Source organism: Peromyscus californicus, unplaced genomic scaffold (genome assembly GCF_007827085.1).
Source record: "Peromyscus californicus insignis strain IS unplaced genomic scaffold, ASM782708v3 Scaffold_4__1_contigs__length_199733344, whole genome shotgun sequence".
NCBI classification, from domain to species: domain Eukaryota; kingdom Metazoa; phylum Chordata; class Mammalia; order Rodentia; family Cricetidae; genus Peromyscus; species Peromyscus californicus.
Window position 1 is genome coordinate 106,332,150 of NW_026294562.1, and position 16,808 is coordinate 106,348,957.

Below are 16,808 nucleotides of genomic sequence, written 5' to 3' on the forward strand. Positions count from 1 at the left end.
GAAACAAAAGCCTCCCCAGGGTGGGGCTGTTCTAGGCTCTGCCAGTCTCTCCAAGGCCCCAGTGCTGGACCACAGTGTACCCCTCCACGGGGCTGGCCTGGCAGGACAAACCACACAGTGGCAGGCTGGCTGATTTCCCAGCAGCTGGGCCACACACAGGACCAAGGCAGACTCTGAGTCCCTAGGGGCCCCACCAACAAGGAGAGGAAGATTCTGAAGCTGGGCTCCCATCCCTCTGACATAAAAACACGTGTAACTAGTTGTCCTTTTCTAAGACTTTAGCACCCCCGAACCTTGGAGGATGGCGCTGCAGAGCCAGCTCCTCATGATGGCATGCAGATGTGGATGGAACAAGGCCTTCTTTTCACCTTAAAATTTATTTTTACTTTCTTAAGTCTGATTTTAATTGACAAATAGTGATTGCATACGTTTACAGGTTATAGTGAGATGTTTTGATAGATGTATGCACACGTGTGGAATGATCAAATCAAGCAAACTATGAGTCCGCCATCTTACATTTTGAGGGAGGAGAGAACACTGGCAACTATATCTTTAGTAATTTTGAAATACATGTTATTGTAGGTTGAGGACCCTTAATCTTAAAAGCAGAAACTCTGAAGTCTAAAACTTTTGAACTTTGTGTTGGAATAGGGAGCATTTCTAAATTTCAGATTTGGGAATTAGAAATGTTCAACAAGTAATGTCTATTCAACTAGACCTAGTTTGGGAAAACTATGATTCCCTGACTCCAAGCTTTTGGGTTACTGGACACTCTGTACATATGATCATGTAAACTTAGTCCTCCTAACGGAAACTCTGGAGCCTTTGAATGAAAGCTCCCTACACCCCAAAGGTCAAGCTGCTCCCGTATGACAGTCTTGGACTAGACCTTCTTCTGAGCAACAAAAGACAGCAGAATGGGACAGGGTCCCTGGAGATTGCCTAGGACTGGGGGTTGGGGGTTGGGGTGGGCAACTGGATGCTCGAGAGTCTAAGAGCGGAGCTGGGCACTGTGGACTCCACAGAGAACCAGCTCTACAGGGGATGGCTTACAAGCATCCACAGCCCTTGCTCCCTTACCTTGTGAGCAATCACCCAGCACGTTAGCCCTGCCCTGGTCTGGACTGAAAGTGCAGTGACCCCTCTCTGACATATCACTGATGGGTGGGTATTTCATGTGACATTACAAAAGGCTCTGACTTTTGCCCACTGAGGGCAAAGCAATTTTTCATCGGCTTCCCCAGAGCCCCTGTGATAGAGCAAGAAATCAATATTATAATTAAAACCACGGTCTGGCAATCCTAGTAACCAACAGGCCAGGTGAGGCACTCACCGGTCTCTGTGTTCTCATGCTCTGTGTCCGTGAGCGTGAGGTTGGAGTTGGCCCGGCTGGACAGGCAGGAGCTGCGCCCTGACCGAGTACTCCGGCCCCACAGGCGCACTGGGTGTTCAGGGGAGAGCACAGTGTCTGCTTCCAGGTCTGCATCAGAGCTGGCCCCCATGGAATAGCCGCAGTGTGGGAGGCCAATGTCTGTCCGGTAGAGGGTCCCATGAGGGGGAGTCATCTCCCCGAGACCCAGCTCACGCAGGGTGAAATTGGTGCCTGGGAAGAAAGAAGGTAATTACGGTGAGGGTGCTGGGTGAGTTTTCCAAACCAGAAGCTCCTTCACCCTGGATTCACCGCTGCACTTTAAACTGACTGTAATGGCTCCACCCACCTCCTCCGACTGTAGGGCTCTTTCTGCCCCTCCTTCCCCAGCCAAGCACTGTGCATCTAAGCTGATTCAAACTGCCTTCCTCTGTGAAAGCTCCCCATTACCTACCTATACTTGTGCATAAAACTCTTTCTCCCAGTTCCCTCGGGGAGATGCCTTGCCTCTGGGAGTGCCTTTAGATGGTAGAGTTGTCGGCCACTTCTGCTGAAGGTGGCTTCTACACAGGCTGAGACTGTATGTCTTGTTTATTTCTAAATCTCTGTGTCTCCAGCCAAAGCCAGTATAGTGAAGGCGCTCAGTTTAATATGTCTGTTAAATTATGTTGAAGTTTCTGTCTTCTTTCTCAAATAGGACTTGCCAGCAAGTCCAGAACCGAGCAGAAACTTCTTGGATGAGCCCTACATATGTCTCTGAAACCAGGAGCTCTTTTCTGGCTAGGCCAGAGGAGCCTGGATAGGGAAAGAGTTCAGAGGCTGACACAGCCATGATTTGAGGTTAAAGTCGTGAAACCCTTCCATACTAGTGGGTAAATAATGTGCTCGGTGCCGGAAGTCCCTAGTTCCTCTCGTACTCTGCCCTGGCTATTCCAGCCACTTCTCTCCCACCCCTTTCCATTATCTCCCCTAGATCCAGCTGCCAGACAAATAGTTTCATGTCAGCAGGCCCTGTGCCTCAGGGACCTCTGGGCTCTGCTCAGTGGCCAGGCAAATGTTCTGATTGGCTGGGGGGTGGGGTGGGCCAGGCCAGATGTTGCATACTCTGAATCTCACCCTTGTATGCCATATTCCACTCTTCTCTGCTAATTTTTTCTCCTTCTAAGAAAGAACAAAGTGTGCACTGGAGCCCCAGTCCCGCTATGCCCTTTGCAGGTCTCGGCACACTCCAAGTCCTAGCTGCTGTATGCACTCCAGGCCTGTGCTGCTCTCCACCCAGCCCATGTCTGCGCTTTACTGGGCTACTCCTCTCAAGAGAGGCCACTCTCATGTTATAAAGAATAACTGCTATGCTAAGTGAAAACTCAAATTTATTTGCCATAAACAGCCTGAGCCACATTGATTTCCACGTGGCTTGCTCTCCCTTCCCTTTTAAGCGGACAGAATTGGCATCAATACCCATGAGCTGAGGCACCCTGAGACAGAAGGAATGCAGGGTAAAGGCCAACTCCTAGAGGTCAGGGATCCTGGTGAGCCAACAGGGCCCTGCGTGAGGTGGGAGATTTGTTTCACCACATGGTCTGTTTTGTGACCTTTGACCTCTTTCTTGAGGAGCCCAGAACATGGATTGCCATCCTAACCTCCCTCAGCATCTAACTATATATAACCTTGGGCTGGTGGTCACCTGAGCGAGCTTCCTTCAGTTGGGGGATAGCCTGTGCCTTGGTCCTTCAAACAGTCTTTTAAGATCCCGGATGGCAAGTGAGCAAATGGCAATGCACACGCTTGAAGATGCGTATTGTTGTTCACAAGGACCAGGGAGGCTCCTTTCCGAGCCTGATGTGCTGGGCTTGCATCTGAGCCGCTGGCTCACTGAGTTCTGTCAAGCATAGGCTGGGCAGTGTTAGAGGAAAGCTTGGAGGTATTTAGTCTCTTCCCTTCACGGAGGCTCAGCGGTGACAATGAGGAGTAGGTAGCATTTATAAAGCATCAGTTACATGCCAGGCTCCGGTGGCAAAGATATTGTTTACAGTCCTCACTAATCCTCACGGGCACCCTACCATTAGGTGCCATTATCCCTCTGCACAGGTGAGGATGCCCAGGGCTGTCACAGCCTCAGAGCCAGAATTCAAATCCAGATCTGTCCGATGCCAAAGCTTGAGCTCTTAATCACGAGCCAGGGAAGAGCTGTGGAGCCATCATTTTTCAAGCCTGAGAGGCAGCCTTGCAAGGGGAGCAGCTTTCATGTGGATCCAGGCCTGTGGGAGGGAGTGGAAATGAGGCCATAGGTGTGTGTGTGTGTGTGTGTGTGTGTGTGTGTGTGTGTGTGTGTGTGTGTGTGTGTATGCGCATGCCCGCATGCCTGCATGCCTGCATGCTCCTCTAACTTGTTTGATCTTGGATACATGATTCAATTTGGGGTTGTTGTGAGGATTAAACAGCATTGCTAAGATGTATCTACATTACATAGCCTGCTGCATGGCTGATGCTGTCTGTGGAGCGGGTGAGCACAGGGCAGAATCCCAGTGGACTGCTGCCGTTGTGAGGGAAGATGGTCACCTACCAGGACTCACAGAGGCGTGGAGCAGAACAACAGGCACCCTGGAGGTACCACAGTAGAAGTGATCATCCTTGCGGGATGCAACAGTAGTTCAGATGGGCTAGCCCACGGATGGTGGGGTGTGGCGATGTGGTGGAGAGGCAAGAGACAGAACATTCTAGGAGGATGAGGAGGAAACTGAGGAAGGTCTCCTAGGATCAGGTTGAAGAGCCTAGAGTCAGTAGTATCCGAGGCCATGCTCAAGCTTCATTGTGGCTTGTGGAAGAGAATGGCCTGAATGGGCAGCTCTGGCAGTGGCTGGTCATCGAGGTCAGTCTTCCAGGACCTATAACGAGGTCCAGGACTGGGCAGTGGCAGAGCAAAAGGAGAAAAGGGCTTGGCTGAAAGGTATTCTGGGAAAAGGTGGCTAGACTTTGGTGAGGACTGTATGGAAGAAGTGAGGGAAGGAGAGCCTGACCCCAGGATGTCTTCCAAATCGCTAAGTGTTCTGGTCTCACCATCTTGGCAGCTGCTTTTCTCTCAAGGTCATGCAGCTAGATGAGGAAGATGCTAAGATATGCTTGTTGAATGAAGAAGTCCCCAAACTAAGCACTAGCATTTATTTAGTGCTTACCTCTGCTATCATTGCTTACAACTTAAAGGTGCCATCCCACTGAGGCCTCCCTTACCAGTCACTGCAACAGGGAGACTGCTCCTGGCCATCTAACACAAGGACAGGGTTAGCAGAAGAGCATGACTCCAGGCTGGTCTGTTCTAGCAATGAACTACAGAGCAGGCCCTCAGCAGATCCAGGGGCCAAAACAGCAGGAACTTGGGTTTTTCTAGAGTCACCTCCTCCCTGTCCAGCTCACCTGCATTTTCACACGGGCACACACCTGTATACACTTGGGCTCATTTCACACTTCAGTGTGCACTCACCTGTGCGGCAGAACTCCTCGGCCTCCTGTGGTACCATGTCCTTGACGCGGCTGCTATAGGCTAGGCGGGCATCTTGGTCATAGGCCTTCAGGGTCTCACTGGAGCTGTAGGACTTCTGTGGGGCCTTGCCCTCCTCGCTGTCTGCCGATGAGCTGGTGTAGCGGCGCTCAGCATCGCGGCGCCGGGTCAGCGAGCGGTAGGGCTTCCTCTCCTTCACGTCCATGGCCTCTGGCCCACGCTCCTCCACATCCACGAATTGGGCCCTTGCCGCACTCAGGGCCGAGCGTTCTGCAGAAAGCCAATGAAATGCTGAGCCTCAGATTTGGGTTGGGAGAGGCAATGCCAAGGGCTATCCTGGACCCAACACACTCTTGGAGCAAAGTGAGTCAAGAATCAGGCTGCTGAGGTGTGGGCAGGCTCCATCACTAACCTGCAGTCAGCAGTATAGGGTACTGGCACTCAGTGCCTCTCATGAACAGTCCTTTCACTTTCTGTTACTGTGCCTAACTGGGGATGCCCCATGCTCTCCTCTAGGGCTGGAGATCAATGGGGCTACCAACAAAGACCAGACGTTGCTGGTATCTAATGATGGTTGGAGGCAGGAACTGCATCCATGTTATTTCCATCATACATCAGGCGAGAGAGGGACTAACCCTGAACTTAGGAGTTCTTTGGGAATCTGAGAAATGACTGACTATAGCCAGGCTGGGAAGTAAGTATTTCTTCAGTTATCCCATGAGCTCACTGTAGGTCTGCAGACATCATTACTGTCTCCAGTAACAATCTCCATATTGATTTAAGTAGTGGCTGACTTTACATCCCCACCAAGAGTATATCAGGGTTTCCCCCTGTCCCTGTCTTCACCAGTATCTATTGTTATCTGTTTTCTCAGTGACTTGCCATTCTGGCTACAGAAGGGCAGTGGCTTAATTGCTCTAGACTGATGGCCTGGGAGCTTTTAACTGAATGACATCTTCATTTCTCCTTCTAGAGTCTTTCTTTAGCTTTGGGTCACAGGCACAACCTCTCCCCACCCCTGAATGGGCCAGGAGTTCAGTCCAGAAAAGCAGTGTATCATTCAAACAATCAATGAGACAACTTGTCTCTCTTGAAGCCTACAACCTCCTGAGTTCTGTTCCATTTGTCACAACAACATTTCCTACTTCACTGTTTCATTAGAGAAATAGCAGAGCAGGAGCTCCATGATAAATGGAAGGCACCCAGGGGCCTTGGTGCCTGGCCAGACTCCACCAGTAAGAGTGGCACTTAGTGTCTGCCCATGACGCAGTTGGTGGGGTAGGGTTAGGGGGCACTTTGTGAAATTTTAAGATCAGCTTGGAATTTGGGTTCTGAAATAAAATATGTAATTTAAAGACATAATCTTTTATGTTTTTATTTCAAAATATGTTGCAAGCCAAACCAAACCCAATGGTAGACCAGATTTGATTTGAAGACTAGCAGGTCTACTTGTGGTTATTGGCATCAGATCTTCCTTCCTAAGACCTCAAAAATCACTTTCCAGGGTAGCTCTGAGCTCTGCTCCAGTGCTCCTCTAAGTTCAACCCTGTACCTTAAGCTCGAGACCACAATCACTTTGCAAGGATATGGTCTGGCGTAAGCATTGGATGTCTTTGGATGTATTATGGATCCTGATTGTTTACTATATAGACTTCCCTTGACATGTTTTTCTGCACTGCTCAAAGCATCAACATTTGTGATTTTATTGGTGTTGCACAGAAGCCATGGAGCATACAGTGTGACTGTTCTCATGGATCCTGAACCAGTCAGTTTCCTACCAAGGCATATGTCATGAGTCAGTAGTAGCAAAGCTGGTATTACTACAGAGCCCAAAGTTGTACCTAGATGCAGTTAAGATGGAATGGATTTCGTGGGGGTCTTAATTCTCAAAATGTCCTTGATAATTGGGCAGCAGTTTGACCTAGGATACACAAGAATCAATTCATGTGACTAAGCCCCAAATCTAGGCTCTGAATTCTGCTAACTTTTAAAAAACATTTATTTATTTTTATTTTATGTATATAGATGTTTTCCCCGAATGTATGTGTGTACCACATGTATGTCTGGTGCCTGCAGAAGCCGGGAGATGGCATTGAATCCCCACAGGGGGATTCCAGGACTGTACTCTGCCATCTCTCCAACCCTTGCATTCTGCTGTCTTGATACTCAGCCTCTCAGTTCTCACTGCCAAGACCATGTTCTGAGGGTCTGAGAAGCAAGGCCCCAGGGAAGACCTGAGATCATTCACACCTTCTCTGCCAAGGTCTTTAAAATTCCTTGACTGTAATCCTTAGTTTAAAAACCATCTTGACATACATCCCATCTATACATTGGCAAGTGAGTATATTTATGGAGTATGTTACTGGGAGCAGAAAATCTATACAAGTTACTGCATGGCAGCTAATGCTTGCCCATAGAGCCCATGTTAATCTAATAGTTTTTAAAAAGATTTATTTTTATGTTTTGTGTGTGTGTGTGGTTGTGGAGGCCAGGAGAGGATGTCTAATTTCCCCAGGACTGGAGTTAGAGGCAATTGTGAGCTACCTGACATGGATTGTGTGGGAAAAAAAGAAAGAAACAAGCACTTTTAACTGCTGAGCCATCTCTCCAGCTCATCAATCTTTAATTTTTAAAGAAAGGCTGATTATAACTCTTTAAATTGATATTATGACCCAATAATGGCTTTTGACCCACAGCACTGTTCTAGTTTAATTTGGGTGAGGATTTATAGTAACGGCTGCAACTGTCCCCTGTGGCTTTTCCAGCCCCAGAGTGATAGAAGTGTTGCTGATGTGAACACGCACATGATAAGGGTTAGCCATCATGAACAAGCATCACTAACACATCTCATGTTCATACCAAATTAGCACCAGCAGCAGCAAATGTATTTGCAGTGGAAGCCAATATTTGCTGGGTGCTTAATTTACCTGCTGCCATAAGTGGCAATGTCAGATTGCCTTGCCAATCCTGCTATGGAGGTCGTAGGACTATCTGCAGATTTCAGTCTAGAAGGGTGACTCTCCTGTCCAAGGTCACACAGCTCTGCTAGAGCCAGGGTTATGATCCAGAGAAGTGAATTTGGCACATGGTTTGGTGGATGGTTTTGCCCTCCTGGGCCGGCTGTGCTGGTTGAATTTCCAAAGCCCAGGTCATGACATCAATTGCTCGTGTGCCCTTTGCATCCCTGCCTAGCTGATAGGACCAATTCTAGCTTCTTGACCAAAATGAACTTATAGATTGGAACCATGTCATTAAATCCCAGAACCACTTTCACGTCCTTGTGCAGTGTGCATCCCCACCTCGCTGGGCATGTTGTGCCTTCCCTGTACATGCAGATAACTAGCTACACTTTTGAGTGTACATCTCCTCCTGAAGGCAGGTCTGCCTGGCAGCCACGAGGCTTGCAGAGGTTCACTGCGTAAATCAGCGAATAGAGAATTGTTTGGCCCTTACTTCATTCCTGTGACCCTAATAAGCTTTTTGGGGTTTGCTTTGGTTGAATATGTAACAACTAAACTAGTTGAATCTAAAAACTAAATTAGAGGCACTGCTTATACGTGTCCTTTTAAATGTAGGAGTCAGTCTGTCTTGAAAGTCTGTGTCCCTGCACTGACCAGCTGGGTGGCTTTAGGCAAGATACTTAACCTATCTATGCTTCAGTTTCCTTCCCAGCAAAGCTCTTTCGGCTCTTCTGGGGATGAAATGTGTCAATACATGCCCCCGGCACAAAATTAATGCTCCATATGTGTTAACTATTAACTTTAGAAACGCTGTTTTAAAAGATGTAATTGAGAAAGCTTCAACTAGATGTCAGCTACAATTGAAACAGGGACACCTCCCAGAAACATATGCTATGGGGGCTGCTAAACCAGTGGGTGATAATACTCCCCACCAGGGTTTCTTCTGGGTAAGCGCAACAGCTTCAAGAGGAAAACAGTAGCTGCATGCAAGTTCCCGGACAACACAGTTACCGACCCGGATGTCCCCCAGCAGAGCAGAGGCAGGGAGAGCCTGCCTTTCCCTCTTAACATAGCAATTCAGTAAATATTTACGTTTCTGAACAGATAGGAGGTCAGGCAGAGTTCACACTTAAATTGGCATTTAGTGGAAGGAGAAGAGGTTGGGTAAAAGAGGGACAAGATGGGAAAGAGCTCCGTGGAAGTAGGCAGTAACCTAGGGCTCCTGACAGAAGGATAGGGAGATTGCTTCAGGGGCTGTTCCTGTGCATGGCTCTGGGATCATGGGTGGAGGATCACAAGCAGGAGGAAACACATGACTTCCACACACCTGCTATTTTTCTTACCCATGGCTATGACTTGAATGTGCTTGACATCCCTTCCCACTCCCTCCACACCCCTCCTTCACACCATTGCTGTGTTGATGGTATTTGGGAAATAATTAGATTTGGAGGCGGTCATGAGGTTGGAAGTCTCCAGATGAGATCACTTGTTTATAAGGAAAGGGAAGAGAGAGGCCTAAGAAAGTTCCTCTCCCATGTTCTGTTCTGCTACCTGATACCCTCCATCACATAGTCACAAAGCAAGAAGATGCTCACGTGATGCTTCCTTATATGGCATTTCCTGAATTTCAGAACTGAAAAACAAGTAGCAGTCAGCATGTATATATACCCCTCCTCTATAGCAACTGCCAATGACTAAGAAACCCACCAACCTCTGAGTTCTCCACTGCCCACAAAACGGAAGAGAAAAAGGTATTCCAGGCCTTTCTAGCCCTGGCCCTTAAAACACTCTTTCTGCATCCTCTTACTGCCCTGGAACAACCCATTGCTCCAGTTTCTTTCCCCTGACATGCATCTCTGTTTCAGTTCCTGTTCAGAATAGTTGTTGGTTTTTGTTTGTTTGTTTTTGTTCTGTCTTTTTTTTATCAGTCTGACACAAACTAAGGATCTAAGGTCAACTGGGAAGGGGGAACCTTAACTGAGAAAATGAACCCATGAGATTAGTTGGTAGGCAACCATTTTCTGGATTAAGGATTGATGGGGGAGGGCCCAGCACACCGTAGGTAATGCCACCCCTGGGTAGGTGATCCCAGGTTTTGTAAGAAAGCAAACTGAGCAAACCATGGGGAACAAGCTAGTAAGAAGCACCCCTCCAGGTCCCCTGTTTCAGTTCCTGCCTCCAGTTTCTTACTTTGAGTTCCTGCTATGACTGTTCTTCATGATGGATTATAAACTTAAGACAAAATAAACCCTTTCCTCCCCAAGTGGCTTTTGATCATGGTGTTTATCACAGCAACAGAAGGCAAGGTAGGATAATCTGTAGAGCTGCCTGCTGTTACTCAAATCCCCAGTGCCCTGTCCTGATGCTGAGCATTCACTGTTGTGTTCACCTGCAGGAGGAGCAGAAGGAAATGAGGAGCTGGAGTGTGGCTGTTGAGAGGTCTATGGATGTTTCCCTTGCTCTTTTTTTTCTCTGCAGGTATCTGCCCACACCATTTCCCTCCAGTGGCCTCTCTATCTCAGTCACAGGATCTTCCTCTGTGCAGTTCAAGGATGGGCGCTCCCTGATGTTTGAGATCCTGGGCATCTCCCCTTGGTTGGTTCTCTGAGTCTGCCACCTTCATCAATGTCATGTAGGGCGAATCTGTTTCCTGTAAGGCTCTTGGCACATGATATGGCTTCACCTCTTACTGGCTGGTTAACTATCAGCCATCACCATCACCATGATTCTTCCTTTAATCATGACAATGGCTGCCATGTTCTCATGATTTGTATTACATTGAATTCTCCTAAGGAGACATGAACAAATGTCTATTTACACCAGGTAGGGCTTCAGTGATAAACCCAAGAAATGATTTCACTCAAATCTACCTTGGCCAATGAGTTTAACTGGGTTACTGTCAGGAACAAGAAGAACTTTTGAGGGGCTGGCTACACTATGGAAGAAAGTCTTTCCTAGCAATTATTGGCCTGATTGTATATCCCCTGAGAGGGGCAGGGATTGCTGTGGCTAGTGTGCGTCTCCTGAGTCCCTGCTGTCCTCAACATAAATGGCTCCAGTCTTGTGAGACTCTCCTTCAGGTAATCATGGCTTCTCTGATTTCAAGAGGCAACAGCAATGTCATGCCCAGAGTAGAGAGTTCCACAACAATTTGCAGTTGGCTGGCACAGGCTAGTGTTCTCACTGGTCTCCATCTCTGTGACTTGGTTTCATTTTATAGAAGAAGCAAAGGTTTAGAGAAATTAAATAACAAGCTTGAAATGACAGGAAGGTCATCAATAACTTCCTATTTCTTTTATCAGGGGCAGGATGAGCTCAGGCCAACTCCTAGTTGTATGACCCTAAGAAGTTCTCTCAAGCCAAGACACTAGATGGCTAGATGCTTTGCCAACTGCAATGCTCTACGCTGGTATAAGGGATTAAGACATTTTAATTAATGCCATAGTTGTTATTGTCCTGCTCCTCGTCGTCTTTTTTTTTTTTTTTTAATTTCTAAGCAAAATATTCTCAAGAATGTAAACCATGAACTAATTTAAGTAGATGGGGATGCTTAAGGGTACTCTGGTGAAAAAATGAATACATGCCCAAGGAATAAATAGTAGACCAGGCTGTAGACCTCTAGCTAGATGAGACAGGTGCCACTGTGGCTCCAGCTGAAGTTGGCAGTCTCTGTGTGAGAATGCTGATGTTGACCACGCCTAGGAGCCAAGCAAGGCCTGGGCACGGGCTCCACTGCCAGCCCCTCCTATGTACAACTCTTTGAGATTAGCTGTAACCCAGGCATCACAAAGGTGCAGTGAGAACATGTCCTTTCTGAGAGACTGGCAGACCAGTCACTGTGCTGGTGTCTCCAGAGATGACCATGACACAAGCCTTGAAGTGACAACTTCCTGCCTGGCTAGAGTGTCGGCAGAAGGCCTCTCAGTGGGAAGTGCTTTGATAAATTAGGAACTGCAGATTCCTACATTTCTTGTTAGACTCTGACATGGGTATCATATTTGGTCTATCAGTGGTCAGAGAAAGGGGCTGGGACAGGAGAACAAAAGAAATTATGTATTGAGCACAGAGCATAGCCTTCCCACACTGCCTCATGTTTCTCATCACAGAGATCAGGCTAAAGGTCTCCCATTGCTGATACAGTTTACACAGTGGGTAAAGGACAAGGCTGGGACTTGAACCCAGGACTCTCTGATTCTAAAGTCAGCATTTGGTATTCATTAATGTGTGTGTTTGTGGTATATATGCACATATGTGTGTGTTGCACCTGCTTGTGGAAGCCAAAGGAGGACATGGGCTCTACTGACTGATTGCCCTCCATCTTATTCCTTTGAGACAGGGTCTCTCACTGAGCCTGGAGGGAGATTGGTGACCATCAAGCTCCAGAGAGCCTCATAGCGCTGGGTAAGTCACAGGCTGTGGTGCGGCCATTCCTTCCTTTTTGTATGTGTGCTGGGGATTTCAACTCGGGTCCTTAATTTCTTTGAAGCAAGCACTCATACCACATTTTGGTATTCTTACTTTGGTGTGGTGTGGTTTTCCTTTATATTGAGCTAGTCTTGAAAGGGTTGGAAGGTTTGAGCAGGTGTGTGAGATGGGGAGACCAGCCAGGGATCAGAGCAGCATTTCAGATAGGGAAAGAACCAACAAAGACATACATAAGGGAGCAGCAGTCAGAGTTCAGTGGCAGAGTTCTCGCTTAGCTTGTGCAAGGCTAGAGGTCAAATTACTAGTGATGGAAACACGAAGCTAAGAGATGCTATGTATGCATTCAGTTTACGGTGAGCACAGTGGCACACATCTGTAGTTCCAGCATCTGGAAGGTAGAAGCAAGAAGATCAAGAGCTCAAAGTCAGCCAGCCTTGGCTACACAGAGAATTTAAATACAGTCTGGGCTACATGATACAAACCTGCCTGAAACAAACCAAACAAGTAAACAAACAAGCAAGCAAGCAAGCAAACAAACAAACAAACAAACACCCTGTTCTCTTAATGCCTCCTCATGTCCTGGTTACTGTGTGCATATTATTCCCAGTTCCCATGGCAACAGTGCGAGCTAGGTGTTATTCTCTTATTTTATATTTTCTCTTATTCTTGTTTCAGCAATGAGATAACAAATGCTCAAGGGGGCAAAGTGAATTACTCTGAATCACATGGTTCGCTCATGTCTGGGTCTATATTTGAAACAGATTGAGTGTTTAAAAGCCAAGAAAAGCAGCAAACCCCTAGTGCCACAGGCTGAGTCACTGGGTAAGGAATTGCTAAATCCCTTTCTTGTTTCAGTACTGCAGGGGTACATGCTGGCATCACGTGGGAATCTCCCTCTGCCTCCTCCCTTATGGCATCTTCCCTCCTCTCCAAATGATGAAGTCTTGTCTTATTGTTCAAATTTTCTTTGAAGTATCAGAGGTGGAGACCTGTGCTGAGTGCTTGCTTAGCATGTGACTCCCAGGAGCCTCTATTCAGCAGGCAATTCAGATAGGACGAAAGACAAAGAAGAGTATCACAGAGTCATTGGGCTAGGCATAGGTCAGTTGTACAAAGATGATCAGAGTCCTTCCCTAGAGACCATGGTGATGTCTAAGCCAAGGATAAAGAGGGCTGGGTAAAAGGTGAGCAGGATCCAGGGTTTTGAGGTAAGGAGAGAAAGCGGCATAGATTTGTGACTTCCAAACTGCTCTGATAAACTGAAAATGTACTGAGGCTACAGTCCAAGGCCCACATACATCATGAATGCCTCATGTGTTTGTGTGTGCCCTTGCGTGCATGTGTGGAGGGCAGAGGTGTATATGGTTTGTCCTTTTCTGCTACTTTCCACTTCACATTTTGAGACAGGGTCTCTCACTGACCCAAGAGTTCACCATTTCAGCTAGGCTGGCTAGACAACAAGGCCCTGGATCCTCTTGTCCCTGCACATCCAGCACTAGGGTTACATGTGCTGGGGACCTGAACTCATGCTTACACAGCAAGCATGACCACTGAGTCACCTGCCTAGTCCCACATAACACATTTCTAACTAAACCCCAAACGTCATGAAACCATGCTCAGTCTTACAGCAAGGGTGGAATTTGATATTTTCAAGTCCATGCTACTTACATAGAATTATAATGGGTTGCCGACTAGCATTAGAATTCACAGTTGTAGGTCACAGCATGGATGAATGACCTTGAGCAGAAAGAAGCCAGGTTATTCCCAGACTATGGGGAGGGAAGAAGTGGGAGATGAAGCTTGCAGTATGGAGTGAGTATCCTGATAGATTTCCATACATTTCCATAGTGTCAGTGGCCAGTGAGAAGTGGAGGGCATGTGGCAGAGAATGCTAGCCAAAGGCCTAGCGAAGTTCTCCGGGAAGGTACCTTCAACTGAGTTCAGAGACCCTGATGCCTGGGGCAGTGGGGTAGGATTAAAACTATCCAGGAGAATGGCCTGGGTGTGGGGCTGGTGCAGAAGGAGAGGTCTCAGAAACAAAGCTTCCATGGCTTGGGAGTAACCCACATCTGGACCTTTCACATGGCCTCCAGTTGTATTTACATAGAGGTGGGACATGGAACATCTGTGAGGGAGTATCCATAGACAAGTAAGCTCTGGGCTGCCAATACATCTTTTCCCCCACAGCCCACAGGGAAAAGGGCTGTTATCACCTGCTTACCCAAAACCAGCCAGGAAATTGACTGAATTCCTGCCGGGCTAAAGTTTTATCAGTTTTGCTTAACATAAGCAGAGGGTGGTATTTTTAGTTCTCTGTGTGTCAGAAAGGCCCCTAAACATTTTGGAGCTAACATGTGTTCTGCAGAATGAAAGTCCTGGGGAGTAGCTAGGCATGTATAAAAGAATAAATCTTATTTTCTGTAGTCCTTCAAAGTTTGCTCTTAGAATCCTTTGTTTTCATCTGGGGTAGGAAAGGCATGGCCCTTATGCTGGCGCCAGATTCTGTGCTGGACTCCGCAAGCCAGAAGGGAGCTGTCATTTCCCCCATGATAGGGATTTGGGAAAGGCCTACAGTGTTGAAGGGGTACAAGTTCATGACACCAGGACAGACCCTGGAGCTCTCTGACTTCACATTTATGCTCACTGTTACACCCAGAATACATTTCCGTAGCCCTGTCACCATGGGGGAACCTCTCACCATTTCAACAGGGCGACAGTGCTGTTAAGCGTGAAGCCCGAGGGCAAGGTGTTCATGTCTATTCCCTCACTGAAGCCACACCATGCCCTATCTACAGTTTACAGATGGGAATCTAAGACCAGACAGCTTCAACACTTGGCTTAGGGAACACTCTAGGAAGAGGGTATTGGCAGGACTCACATCTCAGCTGCCCTACCCCAAGGCTCAAACTTTGAGCCAACCTATACGGCTTCCCACCTGGTCATCCCTATTCTAATTTGTACCAATGTTTTATCATTTCATTTTTTAATAGTGTTAGTTCTTTTGGTGGTCTACCTGGCCTCTGGTCTGGGCTAGGCGAAAGGATTTCAAAGCAGTTTCTTGGTAGCCTGGAACTGAACATCACTCTGGGCCAGGAAGAGGGCTTTCCTGGGAGTGAGCTGGATGGAGTGTGGCCCTGTGCCCAGCCTGGCTGTGGGGACATCTCTAATCAGTGGCTGCCAGGCAGATGACAGATGGTGCCACTGTTTGCGGGAGCCATCTTGCCTTCTGCTGGAGGTTTGTCAGAGGCCAGGTATCAAAGGGCAGAGGCTCTGATCCTGAGCCAGAGGGCTCCTCTTCAAAGAGCTGGGCATGCGCAGGACCTGGGGACACAGCAGGACCTCAGTCAGCAGGAAGCTTGATGATGGTTGTGCTGGCTACAATCCGTTCCGTCCAGTTTTTGTGCCCAAAGCCACTGATCAGCCAAAGCGTCTCCTACAGATACTGTCTGTCACCTCAGAGTTCAGACAGAAGGTAACACTCACATTGTATTCTTGATGTCTCTTGGTCTCATTTCAACTAAGTTGTCGTCACGTGACCCCAACCCTAGAGACTTGGCTGTCTCTCGGGACAGCTCTGCCTGCCAGCTTTTACTTCCTGTTATGGAGTCAAAATCTGCCTCCTTTCAGCTTCCTTCCTTCTGTAGGCCACAGCTCTGTCCCCTGGGATTCTAGGAAATCTGTCTAGTGTGTTATTCCCCAGAATAATCCTTCCAGACTGAAGATAGGGCCAGTCTGCACCCTTGAGTTCTCTGTCGGTGGGAGCATGTTTCCAACGGTCTTCAATTCCTTGCCTTCTTGGTAATTTCCTCCCCACCCCAGATTTGTCTGCCTTGGTACCCTGACCTTCCTCTAATCAGGCCCTTATAAAATCTGGGGTGTGGGTTGAGGAGCTGGATTGGATTTGGTCTCCAAGGAGATACAAAGCCGTCAGAAGGTCAAACACATCTACCCTTGGGTCCAGCACCACCAAGGACCAATTGACACAGGTGACCTAGGTGCAGAGATGGGCCAGCAACTCTAGACCTCTGCTGTCTAGGGAGATGATCTCTGAACTGAGCCACCAGACTGAGTCTGGAGTTACCCAGCGGAGCAGAGAGGAAGATGTTCTGTCCCCTGGCTGTCCTATGCTGCTGGAGACTTCATAGATTGATGTCCTCTCTACTTCTCTTTCCCCAGCACCCCTCTCCATCTTCCCCCAGGAAGCTGGTCCCATGGGTGCTCAAAGCCGGCAGGAGTGGTCTTCCCAGACTCCAGCTTCTTCATGAACACCACCTTGGGACATTGTCTACCTTATTCAAAGTTCAGCTCGCTGACTAGTAAATCTGTTCCTTATCCTAAGGAGCCCCTGCAAGAGTCAAGGCTGCAATTCAGTTTATTTGGGTGCTAACTATGCAAAAAGTTTTCTTTTTTCCTGACCTTCAGTGGGTTTGGTCTAGACCTACACTATGAAATACTCAGAGTAGAGCAGCAACGCTGATTGATTGAACATGCCCTACTGTGGCCAAGTCTTAGGCTGCAACTACTTGGGGCTTCCACCAGGCCTCCTCTTCAACAGATG

General features: G+C 47.8%; 1 protein-coding gene across 1 annotated transcript in view; it reads right to left on the bottom strand.

Moving 5' to 3' along the window:
- Tenm4 (teneurin transmembrane protein 4) overlaps nucleotides 1-16,808 on the bottom strand; it is a 735,358-nt gene that overhangs the window by 377,433 nt on the left and 341,117 nt on the right. Inside the window, 2 exon segments of the mRNA XM_052714273.1 lie at nucleotides 1,334-1,603; nucleotides 4,848-5,135. Of these exon segments, the coding sequence (XP_052570233.1) occupies nucleotides 1,334-1,603; nucleotides 4,848-5,135 (558 nt within the window).